At 37.7% G+C, this 24,264-nt stretch overlaps 1 protein-coding gene across 1 annotated transcript in view; it reads left to right on the top strand.

Moving 5' to 3' along the window:
• Positions 1 to 24,264, top strand: part of AKAP9 (A-kinase anchoring protein 9) — a 115,445-nt gene that overhangs the window by 57,806 nt on the left and 33,375 nt on the right. Inside the window, exons 15-23 of the mRNA XM_074151013.1 lie at positions 53 to 149; positions 1,027 to 1,119; positions 2,685 to 3,056; positions 5,389 to 5,613; positions 7,225 to 7,365; positions 7,912 to 8,015; positions 8,812 to 9,017; positions 16,864 to 17,075; positions 22,436 to 22,598. Of these exons, the coding sequence (XP_074007114.1) occupies positions 53 to 149; positions 1,027 to 1,119; positions 2,685 to 3,056; positions 5,389 to 5,613; positions 7,225 to 7,365; positions 7,912 to 8,015; positions 8,812 to 9,017; positions 16,864 to 17,075; positions 22,436 to 22,598 (1,613 nt within the window). The remainder of the gene's footprint in view (positions 1 to 52; positions 150 to 1,026; positions 1,120 to 2,684; positions 3,057 to 5,388; positions 5,614 to 7,224; positions 7,366 to 7,911; positions 8,016 to 8,811; positions 9,018 to 16,863; positions 17,076 to 22,435; positions 22,599 to 24,264) is intronic.

Here is a 24,264-nt window from a genome sequence, read left to right as displayed (position 1 = left end):
GAAATATTGAATTTATTTTAATTTCCCTCCTCTGCTTCTTTTATCTTTTTAGTGTACCTGCAGATTCACAAATAAAGCTAAAACAAGCCTTCAGGGAAGGGAAGTGCAGTGAAAATCTTTATCAGCAAAAAGCCGATGAAGCACCGGAGGTATCATATAACTCATTTGACAGCTAATATACATATCATCAATATAATTTAGATGCTTTGGATTCTAAGATGAAATTGAAATGTGGACTAGTAGTATATAAACTAGTAGTATATTTGGTAGTAGTAAAGTAATTATATGCTATGCTATACTATTAGATGGTCCATGTTAGAGGAAAAAGATTTAAATTTTGCTGAAAAACATTTCTGGAAATTATGAGCAATAATTATGAGCTTCCTTTATAGGTCCTGGGTTTTAATTTTTTTTTTTTTAATTTCTTCTTTAAAACGAGACATTTGGTTTAGGCTGTTTCTTACTAAAGTGGAAAAGAAATAGTGTCCAAATTGTGGGATTTCTTCAGGAGTCTTTAAAATGCTACTTTTCTTTAAACACTAGTTATGGAAGAAGAGTGATTTAAGTGAAATCCTAGTACTTTTTAAGTATAGACTACAAAGTTTAGAAGAAATTCTGAAAAAGTAATCTTAAAGATCTTAAAAACCAAATGCAAATGGAAGTGTCTCTATACATTCCTCTCCTCGTACTACTGGAAACCTGGCTCAACAATTCTGCATTTTGAAAAATACTGTTGCTGGTTTGTACTGTGATCCTGTGCTTTCTTACCTATTTTCACTGCATTTGACAATGCAAATAGTGCTGGAATAACAGCTGTTGCAAACTCAACTTTTTAAAGTAATTTTGAAGTGGAAACAAAGCGAAGTCCTTTACCCAGTTCTTCTGCGTTGTGGTACAAAAGTATGTGATTCGCATGAAATGAAGATAAGCTAATTGAGGAAAAAAATATCTGTCACATTGAAACTTTTAAAATTAATGAAATAAAAGCACAAATACATGATCTGAGATTTCATGGTTTTCTTACAGATTGCTAGTGAAATTGAAATGCAGAATGATCTGGATGTTGTTCAATTGCTAGAAAAACAGTACCAGGAAAGATTAGAAGAAGAAATAGCAAAGGTATTATTTTTATTTTGTTATTTTAAAATATGTTTTAAAAATACTGTCACTTTCATTTGCCATTTTTGACAATTCGGACAGTGCAAAGGCATATGCTAACTTTTGTTTGATTTATGTTTCATTCTGATTCTGAAAGGGGAAAGTCTTAAAAAACCCAAACTCTGAAACATTTAGGAGTTTTCTTAGTTGTCTCTCCTATTCCTAACATAACCTCTGTTCATGAAGGAGAGGGGTGTTTTGCTTTAAAACTTCAAAGAAAATAGATAACATGCAACCGTTATACTTGCCACTAGAATACATACTTGCCACTAGAATTTATTTAGAAAATCCAGAGGCTTAGAGAGCTTGGAGAATGGATTTCTTGCCACTTCAGGCTTAGCAGCCGGTCAGTACAAAAGATTTTGCATTTAACAGTTTCACACTATTTTCAGATCATATTTATCATGTGTTTTAATATGTTGTGTAAAATTAATAGTTTTTATTTTGATCTGGTGACTTTCTCTAAAACATGAGAAGTAAAATTTAAATTTTATAGGCAGAGTATATTAAATTGTTTGTGGATTTACTCACTTTTGAATTCCAAAAATTTTTTCACCTTGTTGCAGAATGAAAAATTATCTCTGCTTTCATTATATCATGGCATAAATAAAAAGCAAATTAACATAAATTAAAAATTGGAAAAAAATAAAGGAATACTTCTTAAAAAGGTTTACAATCAGAGTTAGGAAGAATGTTTATGGAATAAAAGTTCTTTTTCTCATCTGCTGCCAAGAAAACTCTTCTTTATGGGAAAGCAAAGTATATGATTGGCTACCATTTTGTTAAGGACAGTTTAAGTTCAAAACATTTTCTGGAAGCGAAGAGTTAGGTGTTTTCTTTTCAAGTGTAACACTTCTGTATTTATTATACTATTTTTTCATGCTTTTTGTAGTTTATGCTACAAATGGCTGTATTCTAAATCTGGAAAGGAACTGCTCACGTGATTGGAAAAGGGGTTTATTTGTATTAGGAGATACTTAGCAACACAGACGTTACCAGCCTGTTGTAACTGCAACTGCAGCTATTTAATGCTAGTAGATGTTTATATCTGGTCAATTAAAGTACCTGTGCTGAGTATCAAGCACGTGGCACTGCTGTCTTTATACAGCCCAAAATTCCATGTCAGCGAAACATTTACAAAGGATGCTTAGTTAGAGGAAGCGTAGCACGGCCTGCACTTAAGTCAATATGCCAGGCCTTTTTAAAGTCACCTTATAGTATCTTTTTTTAAAAAAGAACTAGATAATTCTGTGCTAAATAATATATTTTAATTGAAAATAGCATATTAAACTACCTTAAATACAGTTTGTCTGTATTTTAAGATGTAACTGTTGATGAGATTGGCAAGAAGTCTATGTTCTTTTACCTTTTCATTTTTCTCTGTTGAAAAAAAATTAAAAAATAGAATCATAGTTCAGAAGTTTTAGTACTTTTATTTATATTCTTGATGGTCAGCAATGAGATTTCTTTAGCAATAGGAGATACTGTGAAGCGTAAACTAATACAGATTTTTCTTATTTATTTAGGTCATAGTGTCAATGAGTGTAGCATTTGCCAAACAGACTGAATTGTCAAGAATTGCTAGGCACAAGGAAGAAGAAACACCAACACAGAGTGTACATAAGCAGAGAATGCATTTTGAAATTAAAAAGCAATGTAATGAAGAAGAGGTTGATGACCCTCTTAAAAAAGCAACAGAAAAAGGCAGTAAGCATGAAGAAGGATTGAAATCACTTTGCAAGGAACACGGTGAAGAGTCTGGTGAGATCAACTCCCTTGGAGAACAGTTCCATTCTAATAGCAAGCCTGATTGCATAGTAGGACAGACTACACATGAATCAGTGATTTCTGAAGAACTTTTTTCACATGTCAAAGGGCTTACGGCAGAAGAAGCACCGGTAAGTGTATAAAAAAAAAAATTAAAAAATTTAGCAGTGAATAATACCAAATCTGAATAATCTTTCCAATGGGTTTACGGTTCATTTCAATGCGAAAACTGCAAAGAAAGAAACGAAAATGAAAATTCCAGTTAAATAGTTCCATTTCCCTTTCCCTTTCAAAGGGGTGACAACTTTAGACATAATTATATGTCACCCCCGTCCCTGGGAAGGTAATGGAGTGACTCATTCTGGATGTCATCTCCAAATACGTTGAAGAACAGCAAGTTAGTGGAAGTGGTCAACATGGATTTACCAGGGTAAATCATGCTTGACCAATCTGATAGCCTTCTGTGGTGTTATAACTGGATGGCTGGATGAGGGGAGAGCAGCAGATGTCATCTACCCTTGACTTCAGCAAGGCTTTTGACACTGTCTCCCATAACATCCTCATTAGGAAACTGAGGAAGTGTGGGCTAGATGAGGGGGCAGTGAGGTGGATTGAGAGCTGGCTGTGTGACAGAACTCAGAGGGTTGTAATTAATGGAGCAAGGTCAATTTGGAGGCCTGTAACCAGCGGTGTCCCCCAAGGGTCAATACTTGGTCCAGTCTTGTTCGACATATTCATCAGTGACCTGGACGAGGGGGACAGAGTGTATCCTCAGCAAGTTCGCTGATGATACCAAACTGGGAGGACTGGCTGACACTCCAGAGGACTGTGCTGCCATCGAGCTTGACCTGGCCAGGCAGGAGAGCTGGGCAGAGAAGAACCTAATGAGGTTCAACAAGGGCAAGTGTAGGGTCCTGCCCCTGGGGAGGGAGAATGCCAGGCGCCAGTAGAGGTTAGGGGTGGACCTGCTGGAAAGCACTTCTGAGGTGAAGGATCTGGGGGTCCTGGTGAATAGTAAACTATCCATGAGCCAGCAATGTGCCCTTGTCACCGAGAGGGCCAATGGGATCCTGGGCTGCCCAGGGAAGAGTGTGGCCAGTAGGTCGAGGGAGGTCATTCTCCCCCTCTACTCTGCCCTGGTGAGGCCACAGCCGGAATACTGCGTCCAGTTCTGGGCTCCCCAGTTCAAGAGAGACAGGGAACTGCTGGAGAGAGTCCAGTGCAGGGCAGCAAAGATGATTGAGGGATTGGAGCATCTCCCTGATGAGGAAAGGCTGAGAGAGCTGGGACTCTTTAGCCTGGAGAAGAGAAGGCTGAGGGGAGACCTTATTAATGTTTCCAAGTATCTAAAGGGTGGGTTGAAGGAGGGTGGAGCCGGACTCTTTTCAGTGGTTCCCAGTGACAGGACGAGGGGCAACGGGCACAAGCTGGAACATGGGAAGTTCCATTCAAATGTGAGGAAAAGCTTCTTTCCGGTGAGGGTGCCAGAGCCCTGGAACAGGCTGCCCAGGGAGGGTGTGGAGTCCCCTTCTCTGGAGATCTTCAAGCCCCGCCTGGATGCAGCCCTGAGTAACGTGCTCTGGGCAGCCCTGCTTTGGCCAGGGGAGTTGGACTAGATGATCTCTAGAGGTCCCTTCCATCTCTTGACGATTCCATCATTCCGTGATTCTTTCCTGTCTTCTACCTGACTGTCATAGCATCATGCTGTGCTGTCAGGAATATGATACCAGTTACAAGAAAATAGATTATTCCATTTCATGGATAGAATTGTATTGCAGGCAATAAATTGTATAAAGACTTTTTGTAAGATAAGTTATATTCTAGTTTTTATACAAGGAACAGATTAAAAATAGTGTTTAAAGTGTTTGAGTCCCTTGGGATAAAGGATATCAGCTGAACACAAAACTTGTAATATGTAAAATATATATTTAGCATTTCACAAGTATGGTGTGGGAGGTAAGGTGTGGAAAAAATACGGTTAAAAGCAGTCATAAATTTTGACTCCACAATTTCATCCTAAGTTTATTTTTTTAATTAAATTTGGCACTAGTAGAAGCAAAAATAACACTTTCAAATTTGTGTAACAATTAAATACTATGATCTTGTATTATCTTGATAGTGAATAAACTGTAATATTCCTGGTTTGTATGGTACTGCCCTCTCAAACTTCTGATGTTGTTCACACACACTCACACACGGGTATATACATCTGCCACTGCCTTTTCTGTTGAGATCCCTGCCAGCTAAAAAACATAAGAGTTAACGGTGTTCACAGTTTTGTTTTTTTTTTTTAAAAAGTTGTCTTTTAAATGGAGAATAATTCTAAGCCTGGATCTTCCATGCAACAAGATAATACTTTCATGATAGCTACTTTAATTGTGAAAGTATTTTCTAAAATTTATTTAAATATTTACTAGAAACCGTCCTTGAACATAAAATGCTAAAATAGTTCCCGTATTTCAGCACTACAGTGAGATGATGGCATCAGACACAGAAACATCAAGTCAGCTGTTGTTATATGAGGAACGTTTGGAAGACATGCGACAGGAGCTAGTACGGCAATACCAGGAACATCAGCAGGCAACAGAATTATTGAGACAAGGGCACATGCAGCAAATGGAACGTCAGAAAGAAAACCAAGAACAACTCTTAGCAGAGCTTGAGAGTCTTAAAGGGCAATTAGCTGAGGTAATATGGGGTTTGACTCAATGAGTTAACATGGGTTAACAAAGGGACATCACCAGGCAGATTCATATTTGTTTATACTTGTAACTCTATACATATTGAGACACACACGTATTTGCATGCATATGCACACACACACACACATCTATTTGTGTGTGTGTATGTATATGAACACATATATGCGTATATGTATAGAAGGCATATTGCTTTAATCAAAGCTCAGTCAGTGATAGATCAATTTTGACTTCTGTAAATCTGGAGAAAGCCTGCAGTGCTGCACAGCAGCCAGAAGAGTGAGTGCAGCTGCACTGTAAACCATACCGCCCTCCAGATACATGGAAGGATGCAGGCTAGCATCTGTTTACATCAATGAAGCCACTAGCCGTGGCTAGAAGTACTACAGAATTCTTAATTTTTCCTTATCCCCACTTGAGGCCTGAACTTGAACAGTATTGATGGCTTTCTGCAACATGTTTTGGCCGCCTTTTTTTTTTTTTTTAAATCATGGGAGATGAAGTCCTTACTTCCCTTCATTGTTAGAATGAAACAAAATCTACGGGGTTTGGTGGGAAACATCACTGTTTCTTTGCCTTTTTAAACTTAACTTCCTGTCACTCTGCATCTGTTCAAAGCCTGTAGTATGTATGCTAATGAAACTCATTAACTTATCTTAATAATTAAGTCTTCGAAAAGAATGTCATTTATAGACTTGTCTTCAAGGATTCCTTCCCTTGGAAGACAAAGTAAACAGAATCCAGAAGAATTGGTCTTGCTCTGATTTAATTTCAACAATGTAAGGTTACAGAAATGCACTTGGGAAGAGTAATCAGTGAGATCTGTAATTCTTTGATTTCACCTTGGAGTGGAGCTTTAGGTTTCTTCAGACCTTATCCAAGCCTGGTTCTGTTCTGTTTAAGTTTGGGCTCAAGGAGCTGGGGAATCAGGAGAGCTAGTCACTTGTGTGCTAGGTGTCTTTTCTAGAAATGTCAGGTTTCTGTTTTCCTAGCTGCTTTGTAGGTGCCTTTCTATCATTTATCCTGATAATCTTTCCTTTCAATATATACATCCTTTCTCCTTTTACCTCTTTATGAATTTGCAACATCTTTTGTCAGGGGTTCAAATTCCTTTAACTGATGAAAAACATTAAGCAGAACTTGCGTTGCTGGCTTTTCTCCAGTTTTTAATGCCAAGGATGTTTATCCATAAGAACCGCATAGGAACGTATGCATTGCATTTAAGCCATGCACACTTCTAGCTCTTCTAAAAGAGAGTGTGTGTAGGCTTTTTATAAAAATAACTTATTTTCATCTTTTTTCTTGTGCAAAACGTACTATAACATGTAATATTTAGAAATTAACCTTCCAGTTTACATCGTGACCACCGTGTTTCATGAAGAGCATACATGTTGTATGAAAATCTTAAAGAAGGTTTAAGATACCAAAAGTATTTATTAGCTGTATTCCATTCTAGAAAGCTTTCAATGTCTTTGTAACATTTAAAGAAGTGGACTGAAATTTCATTGTGCAAAATACGTAAAAAACCAGAAATGACAGGACTTGCTAATACTCAGAAGCTTAAGAAGTTGTGTGTGCCCCTGTAACGCTTCTTTCTTAGCGTCTCTCAATGGAGAATGACAGCCTGGTTGCAGAGAGAGAGAGAATGCTTTTAGAGGAACTGGAATCATTAAAACAACATTCTGTATCCGGAAAAGAGAGGCTGTTTTGTGAGCTACGAAACAGCAGCACACAAACAGAGGTAAATATGGACTTTGACTTTCTTGGCAGCTGTGGCATATAAAACTAGTAAGATTTGTTTTCACTGCAACTCTTTTTATGTAATATATTTTCCTAAAAGATGTTGGGTATTGCTTCCAACAGAGCAGGTTTAAGAATCAAGAGGTGATATTGGTAGACATAGTTCTTTACTTTACGTCAGCAGAAGTTAGTTTAGTAGCCTGAGGGTGGGGATTATTACTATAGCTATTTGCTCAGGTAAACTCACATTTTCATATTGCTATAGCAACACCAACAGAAAGTACAAGAACTGTTTAATCAGCATAACAAAGTTCTTTCCAGTAGGCCCTGCCTTAGATTTCCTGTTTTGTTTTTATTTACATTTTAGTCAGTTTTTCCATGTGGGAAGAGTAGTTAGTGATTTGTAATTTGCAGTTTTTTTAACAAAACACAGCTAATTTACCTTTTAAATTTCATATTCTACTGCGTGTAAGAAGAATATGTTGATTCTGGCATGACAGGATTTCTGTTCTTTTTGTCTTCTCTCCCTCTACAAAAACTTACTCAGGACGAAAATGAAAACCAAAATGATGTGAGAGAGCAGATCTTTGAGGATGAAGATGGAGGAAGAAAACATGATAAAATATCTTCAGCTCTTCTTTCTAAAGAAAGGTGCTTAGAACTGTTAAGAAAACACTATTATTTTACAATTTTTTGAGAATCTTGTGCTTGTTGTTAAATTAATATTTATAAGTTTTATTCTGACTAATGATAATGGCAATTTTATTGTAGGTAACCATATTTCTAAGTTTACATACTTTAGATTAAACAACGTCTTATTTTTTATAAAGCCTAACAATGTAATGGCATAGAGGATGAGACAAATCTTAGCCTGTTTTGCTGTATCTTTCATATTACACTCATATAGAATCATACACATCATTTATACACATTGTATGTCCATATCTAAAATAAGCTTATATGAATATAATTGTTGTATTTGACAATACCTTTTGAGTATTCTGTAACTTTTTTGATCTGTGTAGAGGAACAATCTTTTTTAATTGTCACTTTGAGAAAAGAGTAAGCTTTTAACGAATACCAGGCAAATGTAGACGTGTTTTAAAGGTGTAACTAGATAAAATACCAAGATAAAAGTACAAATGTTGCTAAATAGTTTGACTTTTTATATATTTTGTAAAAAGAATGACTTTTAACACAAATGTGCTTTTAATATTTATGTTTATATGTTAACATCTATAATTTTAAAATATATAGTTACATATACAGTAGTATTAATAGTTGCATATGTTAATACTTACTATATGATGTGGTGTTTAGTCTTGAAAAAGAAATCTTAATTTTACTGTTTCAACTGTAAATCTTTCCTGGTTGCAAGGGTCTATAAGGGATAAAAACCGCTCTGAAAACAGGAAAATCAAAGGACTGATCAGTTTCTGTTCCGCAGGCATGTTTTTCAGAAGGCTAATGAGAAACTCATGAAGATTCTTTTAGAAGTTGTGAAGACAACTGTGGCCATGGAGGAGACAATTGGTCGCCATGTTCTTGGGTTACTGGATCGGAGTGGGAAAGTCCAGCCTTCCAAACCAGCTGGATGGGACACAGAAACAGAGGAGTCGGTAAAACCCTGTATCCATGTGGGATATGAAAAAGGTACTGCTTGTATGGTTTTCTATTTCATAACAAGTAGCATTTGCATGGTTTTATTATATATTTAAATAACCTTAATTTTGAAGTCTTTAATTAAAAATAATTTTTTTTAAAAAAACTATTTGTCACTTGAATGCATGTGACATCTCTGCTTAAGAGACAACATTTCAGGAGTTGTCTGGGTCATGCCCCAAGCCAGTAATGACTCGTATCCAGGGTCCTGTTGCAAAGTCTGCAGCAGAATGGGAAAGTGATTGACAAATACAGAAATAAATATGTTCCTGTTGAAGGAGGCAAAGAGAAAGAGAATGGAAAATAGCTCCATGGCATCTTCCACCAACTCTACACCTTCCTCTGTATGTATGGGGAATGGGAAATAGTGTTAAAGGCTGTACCTCTACTAGTGGTACATAGGGGTATTACTGGTCATTGAGGCCAGCTGGCATGGGACAGTCTGTGTATATATGTGCTTGTGGACTTTCTTAGCCTCCTAAAGAAGGTGATTGCATGCAAATAGCCTCTTGGAAACAGTTCCAGGAACTTTCTAACTGCCAAGATTTGCCCATCAGCTGTTTGGAGGAGCGCTAGTTGGCACAAGCCTAAAGGAGGGTTTTAACATTGCAGTTAATTGCTTACCAGTGTCTAAGAACTCTCCCAGGCTCTGTTTAATCTCTTGTGATTGTACTAGGACAGTTTCTGTCCATTTCTCTTCTGGGCAAGACTAGGTGCTCTATCATACTGCTAATCACCACCTCCTTTTGTATTCTGAGGTAGTCTTAGGTTTTATGCAAACTGCATTTTAAATGTTTTCTATATTAAAATCAGCAATTTATAGATATATTTTGTATTCTTTGTGTTCTCATTGGATAGGCTGAGGTGTGCAAAAAGTATTGGGATTTTCACAACATACATTGCCCAAAGAAATAAAAGCGTGTTCTGGTTAGGAAGGCAGCTATCACAGGTTGTCACAGTTACACGTGCCGTGGTATTACCTGGTGCATTTGCTGCACCCAGTTCATAGTTACATCGTGCCTATTCAGAGAACACGCAGTGTTCCTTTTCTCTCCCGCATTCTCATTTTCTGAGAATATTGCTCCCTTTTCTCAGATAATAAATACATAACTGTATGTACAAAGCACTCATACATGGTTGTTGCCCTTTTGACTGCTCTCATCCATGCTTGTACAAGCACAATACACGCCTTTGCTTTTCGCCTGCTCCTGCACGACAATGTGTATACTTGTATTTGTCACTAATTATTGTCATTAATAATCCTTAATATGGATTACTTGTGTTATAATATGTAAGTAGAACAGCTCAGTTTAAAAAGTACCTTTATTTGGTATTTTGGGTGAGTACAACATAGACTTACGTCTTGCTTTCGTAATACTGCTGTCTGAATGCACAGCAGCCCCTGTCATTGGAATGTATTGTTAATTTCTTGTGAAGGCTTCTGATGAGAGAGTACTCTCTTAAATAGAACTCTGTTCCATTGTGCTCATGATGAAGGCTGACTGGTTTAACTCCTGTGTTTGCTATTAGTGTGTTTGGAAGAGGTATGTAAGGTTTGACTAGTCTGTAGCAAAGCAATATCTCTGCTGTTCTAATGCCCCTCCTTGGTATAGAATGGCATTCAAGCTGTCCGCATACCAGTTGTTTATTCCAGTATTCTTTTTTGCATGTTTCCTTACATTCAGAAATAGTTATGAAAGGAGGAGAAACCAGAGAAAAGAGTGAGGATTAAAGAGGACCCAGGCTTACAGTGGCTATAATGGGTGAATGTATAGTTTGTGATGTACCTCTGAGGTTGTATTCACAATTCCCTTTTTTTTTTTCTCCTTCCCAAATGATGCAACAGCATCCTTGCTGTGTACATAGCTCTGTCACTGGGGTCAGCCAGCCGTGGGAGCAGTCATACTGTTTCATCAGCTGAAGCATTTGATCCTTTTTCAAATGGAATTAGGTGACAAATCCTATTAGTGTTCTCAGCAACAACACTGTTGTTACTCATTTCCTGTACTTCTGCTGAATGGCCTGAGAGAACATACGCTTTTAAAATTTTTTCCCTGTTGTTTTCTGGAAGTAAGAAATAGGTAGACACTACTTCAGTATTTTAGCCTGTGCATTTTATTGGATTTTGTGATACCTAGCCAAACAGATGGCAATAAATTTGTACCAATCTAATAATAAGATAAAAAAAATGTGTTCAATAAAGTGAATTCTCCCCAAGCTTCTGAACGTAATCCATATTTATTGAAAAGCAAAACTCAGCTTACTGGTTTTGCTGAGTTTCAGCATTTTATAAAGCTGAATCATTAAGGTCACATACTTATAACCACCGCCTGATTTATACAGCATATAGAGGTTTATCTGGGACCTTGCCTAGGTTATTGGCTAACACAGGATTTTATTTCTAGCAGAGCGAGTAAAGTTCAAATTTCAGTCATAAAACATATCATTGGAAGTGAACAGCATTTGTGCAAAGTAATCCGGTGAGTCAATTACATCTGGAGATTTGGGGCAGGAATCACGGTGACAGAACCTGCAGGCTTTGCTGTTCTTCTCCCTCAGACATTGTACCTTGGATCAAGGGAGCACAGTAATGCGGGTTGCCCTGGTTGCGGTTATGGTGTTCCTTGGACATTAAACCCTCTTCCCAGCTTTCTGAGCTACTTGTTTCCAAACACTGTACCAAAAGCAAGGTAGTAAATAGTTTTATACACTGAACTGCCATAACTGTGTTTTTTTGTTGTAAGCTTGTAACCCAGCCAGCATGGGTTTATGAAAGGGACGTCTTGCTTAACCAACCTGATCTCTTTCTGTCACCATGTGACCTGCCTTCTCGATGCGGGGAAGGCTGTGGACGTTGTCTACGTGGACTTTGGTAAGGCCTTTGATGCCATCCCCCACAGCATTCTCCTGGAGAAGCTGGTGAATCACGGCATAGACAAGTGTACTCTTCACTGGGTAAAAAAACTGGCTGGATGGCCGTGCCCAGAGAGTTGTGATCAATGGGGTGAAATCCAGTTGGCGGCTGGTCACCAGTGGTGTCCCTCAGGGCTCAGTTTTGGGGCCAGTCTTGTTTAATATCTTTATTGATGATCTGGATGAGGGGATTGAGTGCACCCTCAGTAAGTTTGCAGATGACACCAAACTAGGTGGGAGTGTTGATCTGCTTGAGGGTTGGAAGGCTCTACAGAGGGACCTGGACAGGTTGGATCAATGGGCCAAGGCCAATGGGATGAGGTTTAATAAGGCCAAGTGCCGGGTCCTGCATTTCGGTCACAAGAACCCCAGGCAATGCTACAGGCTTGGGGAGGAGTGGCTGGAAAGCTGCCCAGCAGAAAAGGACCTAGGGGTGTTGGTGGCCAGCCAGCTTAACATGAGCCAGCAGTGTGCCCAGGTGGCCAAGAAGGCCATGGCATCCTGGCCTGTATCAGGAACAGCGTGGCCAGCAGGAGCAGGGCAGTGATGGGGCCCCTGTACTGGGCACTGGTGAGGCCTCACCTCGAGGGCTGTGTTCAGTTCTGGGCCCCTCACTACAGGAAGGACATTGAGCTGCTGGAGCGTGTCCAGAGGAGAGCCACCAAGCTGGTGAGGGTTTTGGAGAACAAAAGTCATATGAGGAGAGGCTGAGGGAACTGGGCATGTTTAGTTTGGAGAAGAGGAGGCTGAGGGGGGACCTCATTGCCCTCTACAACTCCCTGAAAGGAGGGTGCAGAGAGGTGGGTATTGGCTTCTTCTCCCAAGGGAATAATGGCAGGACCAGAGGAAATGGTCTGAAGTTGTGGCAGGGGAGGTTTAGATTAGATATTAGGAAGAATGACTTTACTGAGAGAGTGGTCAGGCACTGGAACAGCCTGCCCAGGGAGGTGGTGGAGTCACCATCCCTGGAGGTATTTAAGAAACGTGTAGACGTGGCACTTCAGGGCATGCTCTAGTGCCTGAGATTGTGGAGGTCGTGTGTGTGTGTGTGGTTGGACTCGGTGATCTCAGAGGTCCTTTCCACCCATTAAGATTCTGTGATTCTGTGAACCCCTAACCTTAATTCCTCAGTGGAACCCGAGGCATAAATTGAGATACTAGCTCTACATGATTCAAAATACGTACTGCTTCATAAATGTCAGTTGGCAGCTCATAAACAACTTCTGTACCTGAAACTTCTGAGTAAGCACTGTATATTTAAGCACTTTTCTTAAGATTTAGTGGGCCATGGCATCTGATGTGCTGAACTGCAAGCTTCGTGGCAAACGGAACAATATGAACCTTTGTTGGTTTGTTTATTTTTGTTACAAGGAGAGAGTTTACACAAGGAGAAGATGGTTTTATTTGGGCCAGTTATATTCTATTTATTTTTTTGTGTTGACTGAAAAAGAAAATTGGAGGGCAGAGAATTTGGTTTTAGTTCTGCTGGGGTGGGAAGTTGAACAGCATTACAAGGACTAGTAAAATGGGGGTTAGGCATTCAACTGCCAGGGGCAGTTAACAAGACTTGACAACATTTCTGTTTCTTGCCTCCACCATTGAAAATCTTCTGGAAAGATGCTTTACTAAGGTCCTGTGCAATAAGACCGTTTTCAAAGGAAAAAAATACGGAGATTTTCACTTTGCAGTTAGGAGGATGTTTAATGTGAACTCCTTAAGTGCCACTTTGTAGAAATTTTAATATGGACATCTGCATTTATCATTTGCCATTGGTTTTTCTCCTTGAGTTGCCAACTCTACAGTATAAACAGAATTATTACAGGTTTTGTGGGCATTGATACTTTTTGGTTTTCCTTTCAGAGTAGTAAAGTTTCCACATGCCAAATTATACTTTAGGTGACAGCTCACTTTTTCTTTCCTCATTTTTTATAGTTATATTTCAGGTAAATTATGATGTTCTGTTCTGCAATTTTTCATATAACAAAATTATATTTTAACATTGATTTGTTTTGTATTTATTCAGAAGAAATGGAAGCAAATTACAAAAGAGCTGACATAAGCAAAACAGGAATTTAAAGTCTTGTCATGAGTTCTTGGAGGCCAAATTGTACTGTTCTGGTCATTGGCAAGAAGAGGAAATAGTATCAGTGATACTATTAGTGTAAGAGAAATATTCCGGACCTGGCTTTTAAAAGATTACATTCTGAGCAGGGATCAATTTTTTTAAGTTTTCCTCTAGAAGTTCCTAAACAGCCAGAAGTTCAGATGATTTTGCAACAGCCTGCACATTTTTGCAGTTATTTTGTATAATGTTTATTTTTATATTTGACACACACTCACCATTGCACAATTGAACTGTACCTCTCAAGCAAATAATTTACTAAAATACAAGGGTTGTAGGTCATGAATTATGGGTTAAGCCTGAGAAGGAAAACAGGAACATTACATAGATAATTTGTTCTCCATCAAGACAGAATTAGATTGTGTAATAACTCATATGTCATTGTTTTATCTTGTTTATAGCTGTGCTACTGTACTGTGGGCTTTTATTTTGTGAGATATCTGAAGGTAAGCAGGGTCTTACCTGGTCAGTACTTGAGATGAGTGGCCTCCAAAGAGCATCAGGTGCTGCAGTAAGTGTGTCGGTGGCTCAGTAGGGAATATGTTTTCCTTTGACTCAGTCTTTAACCAGTACTTTGGCACAGTGTTTGGAAATACTTATACTGCTGGATGTCCATCTTAAATGAAGGTCCTTTCTACTCTGAGGATATTAAAGCTTCTGCATCACTATTGGTATTTTGAGACACCCAGAGCCAGCCCAAATTTAAGTGGTGAGAAATCAGAATACTATTGCATAAAAAATATGAAATTGTTCACTTTGCAGCCCGCCTTACACTGCAGGGAGGGATTATTAGGATGTCATGGGAAAGCCTTTATGCAATAGAAACCCACTGCAAGTACCCAGTGTGCTGGCAGAAAAGGACTGCCAGCCTCTGCTAGGGTGACCCCGCTGCAGTAGTTTGTGACTTAAGTTCTGAAGTGCAATACTCAAAAGTGCTTTGAAATCCTGTGTAGGTGAAAGGTGCCATGTGAATGTATATTCTGTTCATCTGGTTATTCATTCCATTCATGCATATAGTGTGCTTCTGTTTTTTCCCTTTGGAGCGTGAAAAGAGTTTGTAACGGCATGTCCCACATATCTAAAAGGAGATATGAAACAGTGATGTTATATAACTAGAAGAAAAAGTGACTAAATACATCTCCATAAAAAAAAAAAAATAATCTTAGCAATTATAAGATAAAAGTGAACAATAAACCTTTCTAAATTAAAATCACTGTAAATTAGTTTGTTGTCTATGGGTCCTATAGACAGCTGCATCCGTAATGAAATAAATGCATAGATGTTATTATCAGAATGTTTGCAGGTATAAAAGTATAGTAAGTAAACCAGGTGGTTAATGATGTTTTAACCTGTTAAAAAAAAACCCTGAAAACAAACCTGAAAACTAGAATCAGACTTTCTTGCTAGCTTCAAACATCATCAACAAAAGGACTTGTATTTCCAATATTATTTGCATACCTGGTTAAGAGGCGAGAGCAAGTATAAGGAAATTGTATCCAACAAGCGTACTGACTCATTTTTAAAGGCAATTTGTAAAATTGACCTCGTATAATTTCATTTCAATTTCTGTAACTAAACAAACTGTTCCAGTTCAGCAGTCACAATTCATGGAGTAACCAGGAACTTAACTTCAAAGATACCCCAGTATTGCAACTTTATTGCTCAACAGGCATTGACTAGTCTTAACTCATTTAGTCATACTGCTATTTCCCAAAAATAAGGGGTTTTTTTTGAGAAAACCTTAAGCAAAACCAAAGCTAATATTTAAATATATTAAATATATTTCAGGAATATGCTTCATTAAAATAAACTTTCATTTTAAAAACTTTCCACAATAGCATTTATCTTTGACATTTCAGATCTAACAGCCTAATGACCTAACACGTCTTCATTTTTAAAACACAATATCAATAAGTTATCTACTGTCGTGATGTACTGCTGTACTGATATTTCATACTGAAAATGTGATTTTAAAACAAAATCTCAGGAGTTTGCTTTCACTTGTCTTGCTTAAATACAGCCCTGAATTTGAAATACGGCAAATTTACAGTTTAATACCATAGGAAAACTTTGTGTCTTGTGCTTTTCAGGCAGAATGGATGATCCCCTTACACTGAATCAGACCTCAGGAAGGCTGAGGAGCAGGCGGGTGCCAGGTGGCCCATCAGTAGGGACAGTTACAGCCCCCCTGCACTGTACTTGATTAGCCATCCATTTTAATCAATTTTCAGTTCACTAATAATGCTGAATTTTGATGTTCTGTATTCTAGTCTGTTTATCCTGAGGAGTTGTCTGAATTACATGCGTGTCTTTCCCTTTATTCACGTGAGTCTGTGCTTTTGAATCGCTAACTTGAAGAGCTTTGTGTCACTGCACGCTAGCGTGGCTGGGTGTTGGTGAAACAGGGACTGACAGTCTGGGTGTTTTTTACCTGGCTGTATTTTAAAGACAATCTTGCAAGCCGTTATTGCAAGTTATTCAAAGTAGTAAGGGTTACTGACAGTAACAAAGGTTTGAAGGTGAGCCTCAAAGCCCAAAAGCATACTGAAAGGACATCTAAAATATTCTCTGTTAGTATCTCCTTTTCTCTTTCCCTTCTACTTGTTTTTAGTTAACACATTGTGTATCTTGTTTGTGTCAGTTTTAGTATGCAGTATTTTCCTTTCTGTCTTTGTGACCAATACAAATATTTTATTCATTTTTTAACTTGTCTTTCTAATCATAACTCAGAAGTACAGTTTTTCATGTTTTGAAGTGCTAGAGTATGAGCACTGTATGAAAAGATAACTGTTGTTTTTCCAGAGTCCTGTTCTTCATATCATGGTGGTGGCGTGGGAAGTGATGAAATCAACATGTGGTCAGGAGCAGCGGATGAAGGACTACTGAGCCAACATCTTGCAGAAAGTGGAGTGGAAATAGATCCTGAAAATGAAGAACTCATTCTGAATATCAGTTCTCGACTACAGGCGGCTGTTGAAAAGCTTCTGGAAGCTATCAGTGAAACTTCAAATCAGGTAAGGTGATCTAATAGTGAAGCATTTTGAATTTTGTGGTTCTATTATATTTTTTTCTTTATTGTTCTCATTAATGTCTTTTTGTAAGTCTAAAGCCTGTAGGCTCATTTTGACAGCTGAAACAATACTTCAGGTGCCTATGCCCCAAAAAGTCTGCTCCAGCATGACTTTACTGCTGAACTTAGATTCATGTTAGAAATCTGCTTTGGACTGCAGAGGAAGCCTGAATTTGGGCAGGTTTGTCAATCCAGGGCATTCTTTTTCATTGCTCGTATGGGTCATCTGCGTTCTGCTGAGATCCAGAGATGAGACAGGAGGTGTCAGGGTGTGTTGAGCTGGCCCTTGTGAAGAGGGAGGGTTAAGGGGAACTATGCCCAGTTCTTGTGACAAACATTTCAGTCGATTGGCCAAGAAGGTGGAGCTCTCCTGCTGTCTCTTCCACCTATGATTTAAACATGGCCAGTTAAGCACATATCCACCTTGCTGTCAGAAAGGGAGTCTGCAACTCCAGCTCTCCAAGTGTTTATGTGAGGTATGGGGTTCAGGAACAGCCTCCAAAAAAGAGGCAGTGTCGGCGTCCTTGCTGTTTGCTGTGGGGTACCTTGCATGGGGGGTGTTAATTGCTCTCTGGAGTAGTTCCCCGTTTACTGAAATGGGAGCGATGTACCGAGCTCAGCCAGTTGAAATCACACTGATTATAGCGTGCACTTCACTTTTAGATTATTTGCCTTTAGATTTAGTACGTCTCAGTTTGAAGGTGCGAAGTAAGTACTCTCACTGTAACTTTTTAAGCGCTCAGGAAGGACTCAGAGTCAGCTCTTTAATCTGTTTGAGGCTAGAGTTCAAAGGATACAGTGTGTTTTATGCTACAGACCCATGTGTTAGTCAATCGAGTAATGATACTACTTAAAAAGTCATTACTTTCTTGTCTCTAGGTATAAAATGTGTAAAACATAACGACTGGAAATGAGAAAAAAATCTGTGATGATAAAAGTAATATGAAAATTCGGCTGTCTAACACTAAAAATTTTAAACGTTTAAGTATTCGTTGCTTTTGCAAAATACTTCAAAAGCGAAGTGATACTTTTTTTTTTTTTTTAAAAAAAGATAAAAGGCTAGTTTGTGACTTAGTGAAGTTAAAAGTAATGTAAACAGAAATTCAGTGAACCTCCCCTCTGGCTTACTAAAGCAGGTAGTCTCGTGGATGTTGTAAATCAGTTCTGTGATCAGTTGTGTTTATTAGAAAACTCACTCTGCAACAGCTCTCTTCTATTTGCGCATCAGTTCAATTAAAAAGAGATGTTTGGCTCTTTGAGGTCTTTTTTCAGCTTAATTACATAATAACATAAAAGGATACACAGATACCCCAATACATGGGGTCTTAAAAAATATATATATAGTTAGGCATTTATAGGAAATCTTGCATTTGAAGACCTGATGATACAAAGAAAAACAACCTCAAAGTTTTACAGTAATTAAGAATTCATGCTGCGATTATAGAAGTATTGTCAATTATTTATTCCACCTGGTGTTTTTTTCTGAACATTTCACTGCTGATGTTTAAAGGCAATAGTTTTATACATGGCCCTAAATTAAAATTACCTTTGTGACTAATATTTTTGCAGTAACTGTTTACTTTTCATGATACCTGTGAAAGTACTCAGCGTATTCTAAGCAGCTTATTTTTACTTATTGTCATTTGATCAAGAAAGTATTTTCCTTTCATAGCTTTGTGGCTGAGACCTTGCTAATACCAGCAAGAGAGTTATGCTTTGGCTCAAACACATCCACACACGTTTTTTTCATTAATACAGATTATACAAATATGAATTTATTCCTGATGTTCATGACTAGGGGTTTTTTTTTTGTTATTTTTAAGTTAATAAAATGTTAATCTGTTTACACATTTTCTCACTGTATTAAGTATAAATATTGACATCTTTTCTGGCTGTTCCATAGAGGTACTTTGCAAGTGTTCAAGCTTGTCTGGTTTGCAATGTCTGTTATGTGCTTATTGGATTATATACAGTTCCTGTATATACGAAGTAGATGACTTGACAATTATTTTTAAATATTCAAAACCTGAATATTTTTTCTACTCTGCAATATTTTATTATCTAAAAATAATTACAGGCAGAAAAGATTTTAACCTTTCCTCTTAATCAGCTGTGTTGTGCATACAGACATGTACCCATCTCTTAAAACAGACTTAAAAGAGTGAGAGAAACCTGGCAAAATCTTCAAAGTAACTATCTGAGACCTGCCTGAACACACACCTACAGACCTGAAGTGCAGTTTGAGTCCTTTCAGGCGAGGCATATAGTGGGTGTATTAATTCAAATTCCACCTGCTTGTGTTATGGTAAATAAATCAGGCCACTCCCCTGAACTCTTTCGGTTGGGAGATACTAACAGGAAGCCTTTCAACTAGCAGAGTTTGAGAAAGTTCTTCCTGTTGAATTAACTCCAAGAACAAGAATGAACGCACATAATGACATACCTGTATTTCTCTTTCATTTGCCGTAGTGGAGATGGAAAATCATTTTTAGTTTCTGTTCTGCTGCAGCGTACCTGTGCAGTTAAAGTTATGCTTCCTTGTCTTGGAAGTTACCTGCAGCTGCTATTGGAAGATTTCTGTTACTTTTTCATGTGAAACTTCTCTAAGAAGGACTTTTTAGGAGTCACCATATGAAGTTTTCTTACATCTCTCTGTTTTGGATTAATCTGCTCCAGAATTACTCTGCTTGAGAATGTGATTTGAGGCTTCCTGCTGATTCCAAGTAGGTTTCTCACCGCCAGTGCTGACACGTGTCTTCAGACTGTTAAATGTACATGTTCTGTTACAAATTCCTGTTAGGAATTTCTAAAACCGGCCTAGCTAGTGCAAAATACCCACGTGACGGTTGAGAAGACAGCAGTACCGATATTTTTTGGAATGGATTCTTACCGCACCTACTGGGCATCTAATCTCTTTAATGCTTTGTGGACTGAAGGCCAAGAAGAAGACACGTATGAGGTTGAATCTCGTGTGCCTTTACCATATCCTTTTCCTTTCACTGAACACCTGGATGAGAATAATTCTGTAGTTATAAATACTTCAATTTTTCACTTCAGCCACAAAAAAAATGGGCACATTTTAAAAGTTGTCTCTAAAATCTCCTTGCCTACACCTCCCTATTCAGTAAGTATAAAAGTTTATAAAGAAATTGTATTTTAAACCAGCTTAAATAGAAGAGTATGCAGTGAAAAATTATATAAACTTTGTTCTCTTGTTGAAGTTATTATGTATTGCTGACAGGCTTTTTTCCTAGACAGTTTTTAATGGGCACTGAAAAAGCTTTAATTATACAGGTCTCTCTCTTCCTTTCTAACAAAAGAAATTTAGCAGACACAGAAATATATTCAGTTGCAGAGATTTGAGATCTCTTTTTAAAGCACTTCCATTTTACTTATTACTTTTTTCTCGCTGTGAATGATTTACGCTGCGGGGGGGGGGGGGGGGCGGAAGGAAGGGGGCTGCAGTCAGTTAAAATTGTTCCTTTATAGCTTTCATGCACTGACTGGGACCATTAACTAGCACAAGCTTGCTAATGGCTTCCAGTGATCCCATGAAGAAATTTTTGTTCTTGAAAATTCACATTCATGTTTGTGCTGCTTTTTTGCTTTGGCCCTGTCATATTTTTAATAATACCATGAGTTGCTATTACTTAAAGCTGGAGAATAGTTTTTATTCTGAGTTTTAGTTTGAGTATTTGATGCATTTGGTGCCATTATGATTGTCTGTATACAGTAAACCTTTCCTATGTTTCCTTCTTACCTGAGACAGGTCTTTCATTAAGCACTTCAAAATGTAAGAATAAAGTAAGAATGCTCTGTGATTTTTAAAATATCTCAAACCAGTGCAGATGCTCATCTGCAGTATTTATACTTTCCTTTAACTCCTGTCAGAATAAATAGTTCACATTAATGATGTCTATCTAAAAACTGTAGAAAAGAAATCAAGTATTTAAATTCAGTGTATTATAAAAGAGAATGTATTGATTATTCAGACATTCTTTTCAAAGTGTAATTTTATTTATAAGTGGATAATTTTGTGTGCAATGTTCTATGAAATGTTCCTTACCCATTTTTCTGAGATTTAAAGCAAGCTAGTCATACTCACGAACTTAGTTGGAGAGCGTAAGAAAGCTTTCATTTTTGAAGAAATTAAGAGAAAGAATATGTTTATAGAAACTGTAGCAAAGCCACAGATGTCACTATCTTACAATATCCATAGTATGAAAATAACCATAGTTGTTATGGTATATCCATAGTATGAAAAAGGAAAAGAAAACAAAAAAAGAAAGAGGAGCAGGAAATACGTGTTATTTCATTTTCTGATGTTGTGCTTATTCAAAATAATTATTTTGAATACAGGCCACTCGAAGTACTCAAGCCTGGTTCAGCTCTGATAATTTGTTTGTGTCCCTCAAAGAGTTGGATGTAGGCTGTAAATGTTAGCAGTTGAGAAATAGAGATCTTCTTGGTAATCGACTCCAGTTTGCTGTTATCTTAGATGAACGTTTTGTGTAATCAAAAATTCTAACATTAGAGTAATGTCCCTTCTTTACTGTTTTGCTTTTCTGGTTCTCATTTTAATCCTTTTTGAAATTATCACTTTGGGTATGTCTAAACTTGTCAGTAAGTATACAACTTTATGCATTTCAGTCCTGGTTTTCCAGTAGTTAGTGATGTAATGAGATTGCACTACATCTGTGGTAGTACACATTAAATATTAACCCATCAGATAAGCAGAGATGCATTTAAAAAATCCTCGATAATTCTGTTAGGTGGACACAGCTGGAAGAAGCATTGTGGAAAAGTGCAGTATATTCAAAATTCACATTTTCTTGGTGTTATCAGTTATCTTCATCTTAGGGAGAAAAAGAGATGAAGCACCACTTGTGTCAGCTTATATAAAAGCTTCTGCCAGTTTTATGCAATGTTTTTTAGCCATTCAATGGCATATGGTGGCTGATAGCTTACTTGTATTTAGTACAAAACTCATATGTAAATAAAGGTGAATCTAGTGTAAACTCATAAACTAGGAATTACCGGAACAAGGAGACGGATTTAGCCAGGTGGCTCATTGAGTTCGCTAAACTGACAAAGCCTGTTTGCTTAGAGTTTTTGTACCGAGTCGGTCTTCCTATTGCAGTCTGCGAATGTTTGTTCAGTAAAGATCTTACCGAATGTTCAGTGAAGTTATGTGAGACTTCTCATCACACTGTAAAGCAACTGTAATTAAATAGGAATGATAGAACAGTTATTTATCAGAAAACCTTTGGTTTATCTAACTTCTGTAATTTTTTCCTACGGTAGCTTGAACATGCTAAAATTACTCAAACAGAGCTCATGCGAGAGTCCTTCAAAAAGCAACAAGAGGCCACAGAATTTGTCAAGTATCAGGAAGAATTACAAGAACGTCTTAATGAAGAAACCAAAGCCAGAGAGCAGTTGGCTTTGGAGCTTAGTAAAGCTGAAGGTGAGTAGCTTTTTTGATGAGTTGTTGAACTTTGCACTCACTTGCCTATTAATTGGGAAAAGAAATTGCATATTAGATCAATTTCTTTGCAAATTTTAGAATGTTATCAGCCTTCTGGATAGGTATCCAGAAGTTACCAGATAGTTATCCTCCCTACAGAAGGGACTCCGTAGGTCCCTTAAATTCAGGTTTCCCTGAATTTATTAAATCTTTTTATCATCCTTTTTTTTCTGTCAACTCCTGAAATTAATGCATTTCTAAATGACAGGCACCTCTTTTTTTTTGGTGTTGATATACCAAAAGAAAAATGCTGTAGAATTCCTTTACTTAATTTCTTCTGCTTATTGAACTGAGTTGTGAGCATACTCTGACAAAGCCAAACTGCATTCTCTTATCAAATTCCTTAGAGAGGTATGCAGAGCAATGTCTTGGTTCATTATACATCTGATGGTACTCTGTCTTTTCTTGAGATAAAATGTGTCATTTTTGATCATTTCTTTCTTATCACGAAAATTGCTGCGGCTGAGACATTTTCAAAAAAAAAATTCATTTTTTGGTGGGGCTGTGCACTCCATTCAATCTGAGAATGCCCTCTCAACTTCCAATCTGTTAAGGCCTCGTTGTTAACAACATCTGATACAGTGGGAATAACCACTAGAATTTGTATTGTCTCAAATTTTTCAAATGCCGTTAATGTTTCTAGTTCAGCACTTTTTGTTTCAACAGCCAGTCCCTCTATGCAGCTGTGTTTTCTGGGGAAAGTCTGGAAAAAACCTTCGTCAGCAGTGCATGATTGATATGTATGAGGACCAGACTTGTGCTTCTCAGACTGTGTATGCAAAGACCACTGTTAATTTCCTTCTTGATAGCTTTCCTCTGATATGAAACTAAGTGCTCACAGAGGTTTTACTTTGTCTACATTGCTAACAAATGTAAATATCTTTAGTTTTCCTATATTGTCAAGCCAGAGTAAAATCCATATTAATACTGCCTCAAGAGTATAGATTTATACTGATAAAGTACTTTCATATTGAAAATAGTTGGATATTGAAAAAGTTCTACTTTGATTCTGTGGGTTTAGTAAGAAGAAACGTGTGAGAGAGGTGTGTGTGTCCAATAGAAAGTTTAGACATCGTTTGGAACCATCGGTCTCGGACATGACAGAACACACCTCACCGTGGGAATCTGGGGTCCTGCTTAGTACCTTCTGTTACTCAGTAAAAATGCCTTTTGTGTTCTGTGGACGGGTGTTTCTGAAGGGAGTGACGTGGATCTTCTGAAGCCAGTGCCGTTACAGGATCTCAGTTTAGTCTGTGCAGCCCTCAAGGAAATTCTCTGGTTTTTCCTAAGTTTTTAGCTTTGTGCTCACTTCTGCCTCATTGCAAGATGGTGCCATTTCTTACAGCCGTAATACCATTCGTACAGCTAAAATAGAGCTCCCCCTCAGATCCTTAGATAAACTACTTCGACTGTGAAGCAATTTTTAAAAACATACAAGACATACTCTCAGGGTAGTGTCTGAAATTCTCTGCTAAAAAGATCGTTAATTTGTCTGTGCTATTTTAAAAATTGCACATTACTAGTAAAGAAATTAAATAATTTCTTATATGTCAACTGTTAACAGGACTTTTGGGAGTGATTCAGGTGCTAAACGTGGATGCCTATG

The sequence above is a fragment of the Numenius arquata genome, chromosome 7 (genome assembly GCF_964106895.1).
Source record: "Numenius arquata chromosome 7, bNumArq3.hap1.1, whole genome shotgun sequence".
NCBI classification, from domain to species: Eukaryota; Metazoa; Chordata; class Aves; order Charadriiformes; family Scolopacidae; genus Numenius; species Numenius arquata.
Note: the sequence above shows the minus strand (reverse complement) of the source record. Positions and strands in the feature narration are given on the sequence as shown.